At 44.4% G+C, this 17,280-nt stretch overlaps 1 protein-coding gene and 1 pseudogene across 1 annotated transcript; one reads left to right on the forward strand and one right to left on the reverse strand.

Moving 5' to 3' along the window:
* Positions 1–17,280, reverse strand: part of LOC112219410 — a 69,772-nt pseudogene that overhangs the window by 14,735 nt on the left and 37,757 nt on the right.
* On the forward strand, positions 7,891–13,745 carry LOC112219409 (eosinophil peroxidase). Its single transcript, XM_042302231.1, has 13 exons — positions 7,891–7,994; positions 8,250–8,409; positions 9,192–9,361; positions 9,529–9,664; positions 10,063–10,192; positions 10,319–10,525; positions 10,671–11,034; positions 11,310–11,470; positions 11,688–11,946; positions 12,071–12,241; positions 12,443–12,680; positions 12,797–13,073; positions 13,153–13,745. The coding sequence occupies exons 2-13, from the start codon at positions 8,252–8,254 to the stop codon at positions 13,165–13,167; spliced, it is 2,286 nt and encodes a 761-aa protein (XP_042158165.1). The 5' UTR covers positions 7,891–7,994; positions 8,250–8,251; the 3' UTR covers positions 13,168–13,745.

A 17,280-nucleotide genomic window follows, 5' to 3' on the forward strand; every position in this document is an offset into this window, starting at 1 on the left:
AATTGAGCTCAGTTGCCTCCTGTTTCAATTGATCATCCTTCAGATGTTTCTACAACTTGATTGGAGTCCACCTGTGGTAAATTCAATTGATTGGACATGATTTGGAAAGGCACACACCTGTCTACATAAGGTCCCACAGTTGACAGTGCATATCAGAGCAAAAACCAAGCCGTGAGGTGGAAGGAATTGTCCATAGAGCTCCGAGACAGGACAGTGTCAAGGCACAGATCTGGGGAAGGGTACCAAAAAATGTCTGCAGCATTGAAGATCCCCAAGAACACAGTGGCCTCCATCATTCTTAAATGGAAGAGGCTTGGAACCACCAAGACTCTTCCTAGAGCTGGCACGCTAGCCAACCTAGGCAATCGGGGGAGAAGGGCCTTGGTCAGGGAGGTGACCAAGAACCAGATGGTCACTCTGGCAGAGCTCTAGAGTTCCTCTGTTGAGATGGGAAAACCTTCCAGAAGGACAACCATCTCTGCAGCACTCCACCAATCAGGCCTTTATGGCAGAATGGCCAGACCGACGCCACTCCTCTGTAAAAGGCATATGACAGCCTGCTTGGAATTTGCCAAAAGGCACCTAAAAACTCTCACACCATGAGAAACAAGATTCTCTGGTCTGATGAAACCCAGATTCAACTCTTTGGCCTGAATGCCAAGTGTCACATCTGGAGAAAACCTGGCACCATCCCTACAGTGAAGCTCGGTGGTGGCAGCATCATGCTGTGGGGATGTTTTTCAGCGGCAGGGACTAGGAGTCTAGTCAGGATCAAGGCAAAGATGAACGGTGCAAAGTACAGAGAGATCCTTGATGAAAACCTGCTCCAAAGTGCTCAGGACCTCAGACTGGGGTGAAGGTTCACCTTCCAACAGGACAACAACCTTAAGCACGTGGCTTCGGGATAAGTGGCTTCGGGACAAGTCTCCGAATGTCATTGAGTGGCCCAGCCAGAGCCCAGACTTGAACACGATCAAACAGCTCTGGAGAGACCTGAAAATAGCTGTGCAGCAACGGTCCCCATACAACCTGACAGAGCTTGAGAGGATCTGCAGAGACTAATGGTAGAAACTCCCCAAATACAGGTGTGCCAAGCTTGTAGCATCATACCCGAGAAGACTCGAGGCTGTAATCGCTGCCAAAGGTGCTTCAACAAACTGAATAAATGGTCTGAATACTTTGTAAATGTGATATTGCAGTTTTTTTTATAAATTAGCAAACATTGCTAAAAACCTGTTTTTGTTTGGTTATATTATAGGGTGTGTGTAGATTGATGAGAAAACCAATTTAATCAATTAAAGAATAAGACTGTAATGTAACAAAACGTGGAAAGAGTCAAGGGGTCTGAATACTTTCTGAATGCACTGTATATAATTTGGGACTGAGGGTGCTGCGATTTAAAAAAAATATTTTCTCACCGGGTGAGGAGGGGTGCTGAGAAAAAAGTATCCCTTGCTACAGAAGCTATGCTGGTCTGCTAGTACAAAACTAGTAAAGGTCCAGTGCACTACTTTTTAAAAAATAAAATAATTAATAAAATATATATATATAATTTTGTAATTCACATTTTTTAGGGGGTGCTGGAGCACCCTCATCACCCCTACTTCCCACGGCTATGGTGCCAATATGACCAATCGGTACCTTCAAAGCCTCTCACTGGCCAATACATAGCATCAACAATCCAGGGTTTATATACACTATATATACAAGAGTACGTGGACACCTCTTCATATTAGCAGATTCAGCTACTTTAACCGCACCCGTTGCTGACAGGTATACAAAATCGAGCACACGGCCATGTAATCTCCATAGACAAACATTGACAGTAGAATGGCCTTACTGAAGAGCTCAGTGACTTTCAATGTGGCACTGTCATAGGATACCACCTTTACAACAAGTCAGTTAGTCAAACTTTCGGTCAACTGTAAGTGCTGTTATTGTGAAGTGGAAATGCATACCGTGTAAAAATCTGGGTTTGGCAGATGCCAGGAGAATGCTACATGCCCGAATGCATAGTGCCAACTGTAAAGTTTGGTGGAGGAGCCATAATGGTCTGGGGCTGTTTTTCATTGTTCGGGCTAAGGCCCTTAGTTCCAGTGAACAGAAATCTTAACACTACAGCATACAATGACATTCTAGACGATTCTGGGCTTCCAACATTGTGGCAACAGTTTGAGGAAGGCCCTTTCCTGTTTAGGCATGACAATGCCCCCGTGCACAAAGCGAGTTCCATACAGAAATGGTTTGTCGAGATCGGTGTGGAAGAACTTGACTTGCCCGCACAGAGCCCTGACATCAACCCCATCGAACACCTTTGGGATGAATTGGAACGCAGACTACGAGTCAAGCCTAATCGCCCAACCTCACTAATGCCCTTGTGGCTGAATGGAAGCAAGTCTCAACATCTAGTGGAAAGCCTTCCAAGAAGAGTAGAGGCTATTATAGCAGCAAAGGGAGGACCAACTCCATATTAATACCAGAACAATGTCATAAATCAATAGAATGAATGCTACAATCCAGTTGACACTTGTAAAGTTCTCTGTCATCTCTGCTTCTTTCACGGAGCAAAGGCCTGGTGACAAAATGCAATAACTAAAAGAAAATGATGATTTTCCGTGCAAAGTTTTGACCGGTTGTAAGGAGATAGAAAGCTGTAAAAATGATGCAACATGTTTCTGATAAGATTTACGTTCGGCTTGGATGCATAGACTAGTTTGTGTGGTTGAAATAGTCTACTATCAGCATTTATGATGTTGATAAAGGTAGCACCTCTGCAGATGGTATCTAACTGTGTATTTGCATTCTTTGCAAGATGCTGAAAGAAATCAATCATCTTTCTCCCACTCCTGTTCCCAATTCCAAATTTTGCCTCCATTTGGTGTATCATTTTATGCAAGAAATGTATAATTCTGCAGGAGTTAATATTAAGGCAATGTGAGAGGTTATAGACCTACAGTCAGTGTCCAAATTTCAGTTTCCATTTAACCCATCTGAACAGTAGGCTACATACAGTTCCCTACATACAGTTTCCCTACATACAGTTCCCCTACATACAGTTCCCCTACATACAGTTCCCTTGCTGTGCCATAGGCCTATTTGAAGTCCTCCTGTTGTGACTGTATACTTTGTTTAGCCCTCACAACCATCACATATAACATAGCTGGCACTGCTATCATCTCTTTTACCACTTCACCAAATATTTTACAATCACTTTCATGGCATTCCCTCTCTTTATTTTTAACTCTCCATTTCACAGCTTTTCTATTATTGAATTAAACTCTGACATTGTCCCCTCTTGATCAACTTGAACTTTTTCTGCCCATTCCCTAAAGCATTGTAGGATATTTGGTGCACATAGCCTACATTTAAGGCATGCTTCAGTTCGGCTGGCGGCTAGCCGAAGTCAGCTATGCAAACCCAAGGAGTGTGCTAGCATACTCCCGAGAGAGAAAGAAGCGGCAATAGTATTGTTTTTTTATTTTGAGATGACGTCATAAGTAATCTAAACTACTCAAGAAATCTGTCATTAATTTTGACGTTTTTGCAGAGATCTTAGTCGTGCAATTTTACATCTAAGATGTTATGTGCAGTATTTCTCAATTAAAAATGTGCATGAAAATGAGTCATCTCTTGTTGAATGACAAAGACTTTACTGAAGAATCCCTACTGTTCACCAATCAGCAAAGAAATGGTCTTAGACTTCAGCTACCGACTTCGGGTTGGTCCAAGAAAAAATGGTGTGTGCCTGAAGTCCTAAACGAACAATAATGTCACAACATGTCATCATAATATAAGTACAATCTCTTCTGAACTGTTTCGACTGGAAAGCATTCAACGCCTTTAGGCCCTAAGAATGTGTAGGCTTACGTACTAATGCCAGTTAGCCTAAAATAATGAAAGAAAAACCTCAATGTAGCCTATAAATTGCATAAAAATGATACATTTATGGATTTTTTAAAGGTATTGTTTTCTCTTTATTCAACCCAGCCGCCACCCACCCGCCCTTCATCCACATAATAGTTTATGACCCTAAACCTGACCGACTGCGGGTTATGAGTCAACCCTTGCATCACGAATAACTAAGATAGCTACATTATTTTCATGGTGTGTTGACTTCTTCTACTCTATACTGATAGTATCTTGGCTTGAAAAAAGACATACCATAAATTCTTCTTCATGTGTGATGGTGCCAAGTATCCTCTACCCCTAAAACTCAACTCTGGACCTCGAAGCCGGTTCCACTGCTTGTTTTCATTGTTCCCCTCTAATCAGGGACTGATTTAGACCTGGCACAATAGGTGGGTGCAATTAATTATCAGATAGAACAGAAAACCAGCACGCTCTGGACCTCGTAGAGTAAGAGTTGAATACCCCTGTGAGTCTAGGCTAATGTAACTTTACCGAATGAAGAAACTACTAAGTCTTGGCACCTTCCATATGATAACATCAATAAGTGTCACTCTCTGAAATCAGGATGAAAATGTTTCAATTTCTTAACCAGGTCCAAAGCATTGGTGTGGCTGTTTTATTTCAAATTACATTAGTCATGCTAATTACCTTAGTCATGTTAATTACATTTGTCATGTAAATTACCGCCATCATTTAATTACCTTTGTCATGTTAATTACCGTATCATGTTAATCACCTTGGTCATGTTAATTTCCTTAGTCATGTTAATTACCTTGGCCATGTTAATTACCTTGGCCATGTCAAATACCTTAGTCATGTTAATTACCTTGGCCATGTCAATTACCTTAGTCATGTCAATTACCTTAGTCATGTTAAGAGTTAATGGTCTTACTTCCCTATGTAGGCCGCTTCTCAAGTAAAAGTTTCTGTGTGGAAACAACATTAAGCAAAAGCATGATGACAACAGACTAAAGCCATACATAGATGTAGGATCTTAATTTGAGCCAGCTTGCTACAGCAAGACAATCATCCTGCAGGGAATCAAATACCATGATCAAATAGTCACTAAAGTAAAATTGCAAAAAATATGGCAAAGAAATAAACTTTATGTCCTGAATACAAAGCGTTATGTTTGGGGCAAATCTAACACAACACATCACTGAGTACCACTCTTCATATTTTCAAGCATGGTGGTGGTTGCATGATATTGTGGCTATGCTTGTCACCAAGACGACATTGAACGTTGCTGAGTGGCCTAGTTACAGTTTTGACTTAAATCTGCTTGAAAATCTATGGCAAGACTTGAAATGGCTGTCTAGCTATGATCAACAATCAACTTGACAAAGCTTGCAGAATTTTTAAATGAATAATGGGCAAATATCATACAATCTAGGTGTGCAAAGCTCTTAAAAACGTACCCAAAAAGACTAACAGATGTAAAAGACTAACAGATGCACCAAAGGTGCTTCTACAAAGTATTGACTCAGAGGTGTGAATATTTACTGTATGGAAATGAGATATTTCTAATATTTCATTTTCAATACATTTTAAAACATTTCTAAAAACATGTTTGTCACGCCCTGACCTTAGTATTCTTGTTTTCTTTATTATTTTGGTTAGGTCAGGGTGTGACATGGGTAATATGTGTGTTTTTGTCTTATTCTAGTGTGTTTGTACTGTCTAGGGGTTTTTGTAGATTTATGGGGTTGTTTTCATCTAGGTGTTTATGTTAGTCTATGGTTGCCTAGATTGGTTCTCAATTAGAGGCAGGTGTTTATGGTTGTCTCTGATTGGGAACCATATTTAGGCAGCCATCTTCATTGGGTATTTCGTGGGTTATTGTCCATGTTATGTTGCACGTTTGCACATTGTTTATATAGCGGTCACGTTCGTCTTAATCGTTTTGTTTAAGTGTTCTTCTTGTTCTTCATTCAATAAATAAGAAAGTATTCACACCACGCTGCGCTTTGGTCCCCTCCATACAACAATCGTGAAAGAATAACCCACCAACATTGGACCAAGCAGCGTGGTAACGGACAGCAGCAGCAATCAAAGGACTTGGGAGTAGATTCTGGGCTGCAAAGGACCCTGGGCAAAGCCAGGGGAATATCGCCGTCCCAAAGCAGAGTTGAAGGCAGCGAAAGCAGAGAGGCGCCGGTATGAGCAGGCGGCACAGCGGCGCGGCTGGAAGCCCGAGTGGCAGCCCCAAAAATTTATTGGGGGAGGGCACACGGGGAGTGTGGCGAAGTCAGGTAGGAGACCTGCTACCGTGGAGAGAGAGGGTGTTGTACCGGGCAGGCACCGTGTTATGCGGTGGAGCGCACGGTGTCCCCGGTGCGTGTGCATAGCCCGATGCAGTACATTCCAGCTCCTCGTATCGGCCGGGCTAGAGTGGGCGTCGAGCCAGGTGCCATGAAGCCGACTCTACGCATCTGGTCTCCAGTGCGTCTCCTCGGGCCGGCATTCATGGCACCAGCCTTACGCATGGTGTCCCTGGTTCACCTTCACAGCCCAGTGCGGGCTATTCCACCTCGCCGCACTGGCCTGGCTACGAGGAGCATTCAACCAGGTAAGGTTGGGCAGGCTCGGCGCTCCAGATCTCCAGTGCGCCTTCTCGGTCCGGTCTATCCGGTGCCATCTCCACGCACCAGCCCTCCTCTGGCAGCCCCCCGCACCGGGCTTCCTGTGCGTCGCCAGAGCCCAGTTCTCCCTGTTCCTCCTCCCCGCACTCGCCCTGGGGTGCGTGTCCTCGGCCCAGTACCACCAGTGCCGGCACCACGCACCAGGCCTACAGTGCGCCTCGTCTGTCCTGAGCCGCCAGAGCCGCCCGTCTGTCCTGAGCCGCCAGAGCCGCCCGTCTGTCCTGAGCCGCCAGAGCCGCCCGTCTGTCCTGAGCCGCCAGAGCCGCCCGTCTGTCCTGAGCCGCCAGAGCCGCCCGTCTGTCCTGAGCCGCCAGCCAGCCAGGAGCTGCCAGAGCCGTCAGCCAGCCAGGAGCTGCCAGAGCCGTCAGCCAGCCAGGAGCTGCCCTTCAGTCCGGAGCTGCCCTTCAGTCCGGAGCTGCCCTTCAGTCCGGAGCTGCCCTTCAGTCCGGAGCTGCCCTTCAGTCCGGAGCTGCCCCTCAGTCCGGAGCTGCCCCTCAGTCCGGAGCTGCCCCTCAGTCCGGAGCTGCCCCTCAGTCCAGTGGGGCCCTTTTAATAGGGTTGCCAGTCCTAGGTTGGCGGCGAGGGTCGCCGTTCCTAGGAGGCCACAAAAGTGGACTAAGACTAAGGTGGAGTGGAGTCCACGTCCAGCACCCGAGCCGACACCGGGAAAGAGGCCCACCTGGACCCTCCCCTTTAGATTAGGTTTTGCGGCCGGAGTCCGCACCTTTGTGGGGGCGTACTGTCACGCCCTGACCTTAGTATTCTTTGTTTTCTTTACTATTTTGGTTAGGTCAGGGTGTGACATGGGGGATATGTGTGTTTTGTCTTATTCTAGGGTGTTTGTACTGTCTAGGGTTTTTTGTAGATTTATGGGGTTGATTTCATCTAGGTGTTTATGTTGGTCTATGGTTGCCTAGATTGGTTCTCAATTAGAGGCAGGTGTTTATCGTTGTCTCTGATTGGGAACCATATTTAGGCAGCCATCTTCTTTGGGTATTTCGTGGGTTATTGTCCATGTTATGTTGCATGTTTGCACATTGTTTATATAGCGGTCACGTTCATCTTAATCGTTTTGTTGTTTTTTGTTTAAGTGTTCTTCATTCAATAAAGAATGTATTCACACCACCCTGCGCTTTGGTCCCCTCCATACGACGATCGTGACAATGTTTTCACTTTGTCATTATGGGGTATTGTGTGTAGATGGGCAGATTGTAGATTGAATTCAGGCTGTAACACAACAAAATGTGGAATAAATCAAGGGGTATGAATACTTTCTGAAGGCACTGTGCATAATTCAGTCAGACACCTCAGAAATGACAGATGACAGGAAGCGAGGCTTTGCAAAATTATCTATAAATAGAATAGTTAGAGAGAGCACCATACATCTTCAGGCAAGTGTTGACTTCTCAACAAGACTTCACAACCACAGTGGTTAAAACAAAGGTAAGACAATTGTATACACTTTTTATGCAGTATGTTTCAATCTTGTCTATTAATCAGGTTCCATTTTTTTTCTCTGTTATACATGGTAATTCTGATCCATGTGCTATGAATCTGTTATTAATATTGTGTAAAAGTAGTATTTTGTGAAAAGTTCTCTCTCACACAATCTGAAAAACAGCTACGGGCCACATGACATTTCAGAGTGCAGCATGGTTTTTCAAAAGATGATCTGATGAACCCCTTTTTGTTTTTCAGAGATGAAGCCGTTTCCCTCCCTCCTGGCATTGGGGTTGTGCCTGATGTTCAGCCAGCCAGATCTGTCTACAGAGGAAAGCTTGAGTAGCCCATTCATTCAAAGTTCAGTGGAGGAGGCAAAGAGACTCGTAGATGAAGCTTACAAGTACTCCAGAGAAAAGTGAGTGAATCTGACAATTGTCTTTGTAGATAGCAGCACTAGTGTCACTGTGTGCATTGGGGTGGCAGGGTAGCCTAGTGGTTAGAGCGTTGGACTAGTAACCGGAAGGTTGTGAGTTCAAACCCCTGAGCTGACAAGGTACAGATCTGTCGTTCTGCCCCTGAACAGGCAGTTAACCCACTGTTCCCAGGCCGTCATTGAAAATAAGAATGTGTTCTTCACTGACTTGCCTGGTTAAATAAAGGTAAAATTAAAATTTAGCATAATTGTCTCACTCAGTCGAACAGATGGATTTGCACTAGGGAAGTCTTTCTTATTCCTCTTTATTTTGTATTTCCTTTAGAAAATAATGGTTTTAATCATTTCAATTTCCTATCATTTCTAATGATTAGGCCATACAGATTTAATGAAAAGTGAGGCTAGAGAAAAAAAATTATAGACCCTCGTGTTAACTTCTTATTTCAACACTGAGCAACCTAATCAAGAAATACTAGCCTCTTGAGGGAGCCGAAAAGAGGTATAGTTCTGTCACAATCAGAGAGGAAGCTGTGTATATTTTCAATGGAAGAATTAGGACTGAATTTTTTTGCCATAACCATGTAATTTTTCAGTAAAACTTTTACATTTTTCAGATTTGTATTTTATTTTTGATGAAGGGAAGAGGGCCATCTGTTAAACATTTAATTACATTTCTATGGCATTAGTACTAAATCTGCCTCTGTACTGAGATTTTATTCAACTTCAGGAGCATGTTTCTGTTCATAACTTCATCTTTTTGTCAGGAGTCTGGAGAGAGTGCGTGGGCAGTCCACCAGGCCCTCAGATGTCCTGCATCTCCTGAAGCAGCCTGCCAGGGACACACGCTCTGCTGTACGGTCGGCAGACTACCTGGAGAACACCTTGAGACTGATCCATGAGAAAGTCCACAGCACACACAGGTTGCTCAACGCAAACGTAATACACACCGCTCAACGCAACAGGTCAGTCAATCACACACCGTCATACATACACACACACTCACTCAGTGAGGAATTCAGAATACATATTCACTCAGATACAGACACGCACTGTTGTAATAAGTACACGTACAAGTCTTTGTTATCCCTCTCTCTTGTTTCTCAGACCTGCTCACACCTGAGGAGCTAGACACCATCGTCCGGGTAACTGGCTGTGCAGCTCGTGTCAGCAAACCCTCCTGCCACACCACACCCAACATTAACAAGTACCGCACAGCTACTAGCATCTGCAACAACCTGTAAGAGCACCAGGGCATTTTTAATTTTACTAGGCAAGTCAGTTAAGAACAAATTCTTATTTTCAATGACGGCCTAGGAACAGTGGGTTAACTGCCTGTTCAGGGGCAGAACAACAGATTTGTACCTTGTCAGCTCGGGGATTTGAACTTGCAACCTTTCGGTTACAAGTCCAACACTCTAACCACTAGGCTACGCTGCCGCCCCATGGCGCATTTAATACTTCACGCAACAATCTGAAAGCCTTGCACATAGAAGTTGTGTAGGGTGGAATGTAAAGGGAAGTTCATGTTAATGTACACTGTCTGAGGTCGGCTGAGTGCATAGGCCTCAGGAGATGTAGCCATATCCCTTGAGTTTCTCAAGTGAAGTTTCTGTGTATTTTCTTCATGCTTATCAGGAAGTACCCTCGTCTTGGAGCCTCAAATACACCCTTCACTCGATGGCTGCCTGCTCAGTATGACGATGGGATCTCTCGACCCAAAGGCTGGGACCGAAACACACGCTTCAACAACTTTATGCTCCCTCTGGTATGATGACAAAAAATATAGTGGGAATAACTGCTACTATGTTACCACAAGTTATGTATGAAGTAACATAATTGTATTTATCCTTCTCCCTCTGTCCTCTTTCTCTCCTTCCCTTTGTGTTTGCAGGTAAGGGAGGTCTCTAACCGTATCCTGGCAACCAATGATGCTGGTGTTAAGTGCGATAGCAAGTACACACACATGGTCACCCTCTTTGGCCAGTGGAACGACCATGACCTAACGTTCACGCCCTTCTCCCCCAGCATTCGCTCCTACAGCAACGGCCTGGACTGTGACGAGAGCTGTGAACGCTCCGAGCCCTGTTTCCCCATCCAGGTCAGTCATCGCTCTCACCATCACATCCCACAGCCTTGACTTACAGCACTACGACTATACAGCCATCTCTGTATATCTTGCCCTTTTCTATCCATGGTCCATGGATTATTAGGTCTTCAACATCTGTTATTTCCTCCATGACCAGATTCCTCCCAGAGACCCACGCTTGCCCACTGGCCGAGACAGCTGCATCCCAGTCTTCCGATCAGCGCCCGTGTGCGGCACAGGAGAGTCTGCTTTCAATTTCGGTGGCGTGGCCAACAAGAGGGAGCAGATCAATACCCTTACGGCCTTCCTGGACTTGGGGCAGGTGTACGGCTCTGAGGAGGGGTTGGCGCGTGACCTCCGGGACCTTACCAACGATGGGGGCCTGCTGCGTGTCAACAAACAGTTCACAGACAATGGGCGTGAACTGCTGCCCTTCACGAAAGTGACGGGTAACATGTGTGCCACCCGTCAGAGAGTCACCAACCAAACCAATGCCAAGGAGGTGCCCTGCTTCATTGCAGGTTAGCCTTTTAACTTTGTTTGTCTGAAGAGTAGACCATCTTCTTAATACTGAGTTGCACCCCCTTTTGCTTCATTGCAGGTTAGCATTTTAACTCTGTTTGTTTGAGGAGTATAGACCAATGTACAGTATATTTAAGTTAGTCTAAAGATCAGAATGAGGCCACTGCTCAACATTTTCTTCCAGTAACTTCACATTTTAATTAAATAAATTCTTTAAACGTCATGTACAATAGCTGCCCAGACACAGACAGACAAGTCATTCTCTGTCTGCCAGGTGATGCCCGTGTGGATGAGAACATAGCCTTGACATCTATTCATACAATGTTCATGCGTGAGCACAACCGTCTGGCCCGTGCCCTGCGTCGTCTCAACCCACAATGGGATGCTGACACACTCTATCAGGAGGCCCGTAAGATCATGGGTGCCTACACCCAGGTACCACAAATAGACACACATCACTGATACTCAGGGTGTGAGTTCCTTCTCTCCACTACTCGTCCAGTGTATACTCTCTAACACACACTCTCTTTCACTCTGCTTCTCATTCTTACACGTAAATATTCCTGAATATTCTCACAGACACAGCTTCCCTATCACATACACATCTACAAATGTGTGTCTCTCTCTCGCTCTTCCTTTCAATCCCTCCTAGGTGTTTGTGTTCCGGCACTACCTGCCGCACATTGTGGGCCCAGACACCATGTCCCGCCAGCTCGGCCGTTACCCTGGCTACAATGAGAAGATTGATCCCAGCATTGCCAACGTGTTTGCTACAGCAGCCTACCGCTTTGCCCACCTGGCCATCCAGCCCATGTTGTCCCGCCTGGATAGCAACTACAAGGAACATGCCAAGTTCCCCAGTGTGCCTCTGTTCAAGGCCTTCTTCACCCCCTGGAGGCTGGTGTTTGAGGGTGAGTGGTGGGAGATAATCATAGGGATGCTATGTAGACCCCTTGCCAATTGCTAACTAATTCACTTTGATGGTACAAAAGGATAAACATTTAAATATTCAGTTCTCTCTCTATCCTTTTTCAGGTGGCATCGACCCTCTGATCCGAGGTCTGGTGGGTCGGCCTGCTAAGCTGAACACCCAGAATCACATGATGGTGGACGCTCTGAGGGAGAGACTCTTCCAGTTCGTACAACACCTGGCTCTGGACCTGGGCTCCCTCAACATGCAGCGTGGACGTGACCATGGCCTGCCTGGTACACACCTGCCTTATCCCCTCTACAAACTATACTGATACCACAGATAAATACATCTATACCGTTATACTCATATTACAGTTGATCCTTTACGCATGTAAACACCAACTCTAAAATGTCCTTCATCTTTCTCTCTTCCTCAATATAGCTCTATCAATCTGTTCCATGCACTAATTATTTTCTTTCTGTCACCCAACCTAGGCTACAATGCTTGGCGTAAATTCTGTGGACTCTCAACTCCTACGAACCAGACTCAGCTGGCTGTGGTTCTGAACAACAAAGACTTGGCCCGCAGACTACTGCAGCTCTACGGCACCCCAGCTAACATTGACGTGTGGATGGGGGGCGTGGCTGAACCCTTTGTACAAGGAGGCCGCGTCGGGCCTCTCTTCGCCTGCCTCATAGCCACCCAGTTCCAGAGGATTCGCCAGGGAGACAGGTGTGTGTGTGTCTGTGTGTGTGCGAGCTTGCGTCTTTGAGTGTGAGGGAGTGGTTGTTTGTCAGTCAGAGTATGCATGTGTGTTTCATGTCCTCATCATGCTTGTTGATCCACAGGCTGTGGTATGAAAACCCGGGCGTCTTTACCTCGGCACAGAGGGCTGCCCTTAGTTGTGCCTCTCTAGCTCGGATCATGTGTGACAACACTGGCATTCTAAAAGTCACCAGTAACCCCTTCAAGATCCCCAATCGTAAGACCAACGGTATCATCAACTGCAACCGTATCCCACAACTCAACCTCAAAGCCTGGATTGTGAGACCAACTAACACCAAACAGCAGGACCAGAACCAGGAGCCGGAACAGGAGGCGGAGCGGTCAGACCAGGATAACAAGGTAATTGGTTCAAAATCAGTTAATAACCCATCGACCCCTCTTTCTAAAAATCACCCTCTTTTTCTGTATTCCTTTCTAGATCCCCCTGAAGTGAGGCCCCCCCGGATCCCAGGGGCCCAGCAGCAACGCCATCCAGCAGCCCTCCGCCATCTCTGTCCAGCTGGCCGACGACTTTTGTTACTTTTTGTGTTTATTCATTCCGAGGCAAAAATCCAAGGAGTAGCCTAAATGTATGAATTGCAATGCATTGATTTGTGCAAAGGAATGCAAAATATTTGATCAAAACGTTTACAAATTCAAAAGCTAAGGTATTACTAAACAGAAAGCGAAACTACTGCTAAATTCCTCTATACACACCACCTCAAAAAATACATTGGCACTGAACATGTAGGACTACTGTAAATCAGTTAGTAGTTTTAGTAGCACATTTTGTATAATTGTAATTAGTTTATTATCAACAAATTTAACAATATTTGGTTATATTCGTAGCATACGTTCAAGTCAGTTATCATCAGACTTTGTTAAATGAAGCACACTTCCTGAATTGTGTAATGATTTAAATGTGTACTGCATTCCTATTTTCTTTACTGCTTTTTATGGTTTATTTAACAAATATTTCATTTGATTTAAATATGTCTAATTGTATGAATATGTACTGCATCAGAAAATAAAAATAAAAATGCACCTCTAACATTTGTTTGCAGAACGCCATTGTAGCATAGAAGAATACATTGGAAGTTGCCTGTCACTTGTCCAAACGCATGTACAGATTATTTTTGTAGTAAGTTTTATTGGTTTCTCGCAGTCCTAAACTAAACTGTACACCAATTTACAATCATATCATCAATCATAAATAATGATAAAATAGTGAAATCCTAAACTAGCAAAACACTTTTAATATAATACAATGTAAAATATGCAATATATACAAAACAACAATACTACAAAGACAGGAGCCCTGTTCGAATACCCATACCAACATACTGTATACTACATACTTAATGAGTATATACTACATACTATTAGTTCATTTTAGTATAATGTAAATGAACGGTATCGTTTCGGTAACTAGAGCTTCTCCTGTCTACCGTGAAGTTGATGCTGTTGCTATGATACCTCTTGCTAGCCTGTTTGCATAACAAATGCGATTTCGGGTGTTTTCATAAATTCAAAGTGCGCTCTGGGCGTTCGTAAATCCAGAGCGTTGTCAGATTCCTCCGTTGGTAAATCCAGAGCGTTGACAGATTGTCCGTTGGTAAATCCAGAGCGTTGTCAGATTCCTCCGTTGGTAAATCCAGAGCGTTGTCAGATTGTCCGTTGGTAAATCCAGAGCGTTGTCAGATTGTCCGTTGGTAAATCCAGAGCGTTGTCAGATTCCTCCGTTGGTAAATCCAGAGCGTTGTCAGGTTGTCCGTTGGTAAATCCAGAGCGTTGACAGATTCCTCCATTGGTAAATCCAGAGCGTTGTCAGATTGTCCGTTGGTAAATCCAGAGCGTTGTCAGATTCCTCCGTTGGTAAGTAACAAGAAAAATCCAGAGCGTTGTCAGATTCCTCCGTTGGTAAATCCAGAGCGTTGTCAGATTCCTCCGTTGGTAAATCCAGAGCGTTGTCAGATTCCTCCGTTGGTAAATCCAGAGCGTTGACAGATTGTCCGTTGGTAAATCCAGAGCGTTGTCAGATTCCTCCGTTGGTAAATCCAGAGCGTTGTCAGATTGTCCGTTGGTAAATCCAGAGCGTTGATGTGTCAGATTGTCCGTTGGTAAATCCAGAGCGTTGTCAGATTCCTCCGTTGGTAAATCCAGAGCGTTGACAGATTGTCCGTTGGTAAATCCAGAGCATTGTCAGATTGTCCGTTGGTAAATCCAGAGCGTTGTCAGATTCCTCCGTTGGTAAATCCAGAGCGTTGTCAGATTGTCCGTTGGTAAATCCAGAGCGTTGTCAGATTGTCCGTTGGTAAATCCAGAGCGTTGTCAGATTGTCTGTTGGTAAATCCAGAGCGTTGTCAGATTCCTCCGTTGGTAAATCCAGAGCGTTGTCAGATTCCTCCGTTGGTAAATCCAGAGCGTTGTCAGATTCCTCCGTTGGTAAATCCAGAGCGTTGTCAGATTCCTCCGTTGGTAAATCCAGAGCGTTGACAGATTGTCCGTTGGTAAATCCAGAGCGTTGTCAGATTCCTCCGTTGGTAAATCCAGAGCGTTGTCAGATTGTCCGTTGGTAAATCCAGAGCGTTGTCAGATTGTCCTTGGGAACAGTGGTAAATCCAGAGCGTTGTCAGATTGTCCGTTGGTAAATCCAGAGCGTTGTCAGATTCCTCCGTTGGTAAATCCAGAGCGTTGTCAGATTGTCTGTTGGTAAATCCAGAGCGTTGTCAGATTCCTCCGTTGGTAAATCCAGAGAGGGAACTTTTGGCATTCTAACTATATCCATACTATGACCAATAAGCATACCATATACTCAATTCACGTCACAAATACTGCGTTTATTATGAGTATTCGAACACAGCTAAGGTTTGGGGTGGCAGCTTAACCAAATACATCTTCAGAGTTCTTAAGTAGCTGTTTCTAAGGTCCCTGGGCTATGTGTTGTGTGCATTGATCAGTTTAGTGAAGTATGTAATAGCAGAGTTCTGTGCGTGTCATGGGAGTGTTCAGTTTGTGGCTGTTACTGGTTGCCCATCCAGTAATCTGCTGTCTGGTTGCTTGGGGGGGGGGCAGTCTGCAAACGGGGATTCGGATTTAGCAAATGAGTACTTGGTCAATTAATTCTTCAAACTTGCTGGAGACCCTGCTAGGGATGGAGACTCACTGCACATCAGCCATCCCTGGACTTCACAAACGACAAACTTTCACCAGGGTCTGTAAAGCTTCTCCAGGCACTGTGGACGTTGAGGGTGTCGGTTCTCCGGGCAGAGAATTCCGTGTTCTAATGTGAAACAGGTGTTCTGACCAGACATTGAATTGACCAGACATGCTAATGTGATTAGAATGAGGTTGTAAGTAACAAGAAAATATCCCAGGACATAGACATATCTGATATGGGTTGAAACATTAAATTCTTGTTAATCTAACTGCACTGTCAAGGGGTGGTCTAGGGGTTTTGTATGTTTATGGGGTGTAAATCTAGTCTAGGTGTTTATGTAAGTCTATGGTTGCCTAGATTGGTTCTCAATTAGAAGCAGGTGTTTATCGTTGTCTCTGATTGGGAACCATATTTAGGAAGCCATGTTCTTTGGGTATTTTGTGGGTGATTGTTTCCTGTGTCTGTGTTTATGCGTCACGGGACTGTTTTGTTGCCAGTTCACTTTGTTATTTTGTATTTGTGTTCATGTTGAGTTTCTTATTTAAATAACATGGACACCTACCACGCTGCATATTGGTCCGATCCTTGCTACACCTCTTCAGAGGAAGAGGAGGAAATCTGCCGTGACACTTGATGCAAAATTGAACAGAAATACAATGGTTCATTGGACCAGTCTAAAACTTTGCACATACAAAATCTAAATTGCGCCTGGGTGGGAATAATACATTATCGCCTTTCTCTTGCATTTCAAAGACGATGGTACAAAAAAACAGCCAGATCCTTCATTAAATTAAGAACAAATTATTATTTTCAATGATGACCTACACTGATAGATTTTCCTATATTGTTTTACCTCCACTGTTGGCCAGCTCAATTTTGGTGTTTTCCTCCTTGGTCATATCTTATAAAGGATAGCTATGAATGTATCTATGCCCTGGACTTGCATTTTGTTGTTTCTATCCCATACATAGCCTTAAAAGAAAGGGAAATGTGCTACCTCCTACCTGGACAGTTTCTGATTGATAGAGGCTACTCTTTGTTGAAGGTCAAGGCTGTGTTCAAATAGTAGCTGTACAGTGTTGCATGTGCAATTTCACTGTATTTGTTTTAGGGTGGGTGAGAAGGCACTGTGTTTGCAAGACAACCTATTACGATTAAAGCTACCTGTCCTTTAGCTTTCTGTCACTAACGTGTTTCTTGGATGTGCCTCTGACTGCAAGCCAAGGGTCAGAGGAGAACACAAACATATTCTACACATCCTCAATACAAGGTGAGACTACACTACTAAAGACACACAAATAATGTTTTGTAGGTCTTTTAAAATGCAACTGCTCTGTAAAATGTCCACCGAGATACTATTGGTTCTCTGTTTGGTACCTGCAACATCTTCCACAAGATAAATGCCAG

The sequence above is a fragment of the Oncorhynchus tshawytscha genome, linkage group LG20, assembly GCF_018296145.1.
Source record: "Oncorhynchus tshawytscha isolate Ot180627B linkage group LG20, Otsh_v2.0, whole genome shotgun sequence".
Lineage (NCBI taxonomy): Eukaryota > Metazoa > Chordata > Actinopteri > Salmoniformes > Salmonidae > Oncorhynchus > Oncorhynchus tshawytscha.

What these genes read in the sequence shown, in the direction of transcription:
- LOC112219409 (XM_042302231.1), top strand. Translation starts at nt 8,252, where the DNA reads ATGAAGCCGTTTCCCTCCCTCCTGGCATTGGGGTTGTGCCTGATGTTC. An exon ending in ACAACTTTATGCTCCCTCTG is followed by an intron (nt 10,193 to 10,318) that starts GTATGATGACAA and finishes TTGTGTTTGCAG; the next exon opens with GTAAGGGAGGTCTCTAACCG. An exon ending in TCATGGGTGCCTACACCCAG is followed by an intron (nt 11,471 to 11,687) that starts GTACCACAAATA and finishes AATCCCTCCTAG; the next exon opens with GTGTTTGTGTTCCGGCACTA.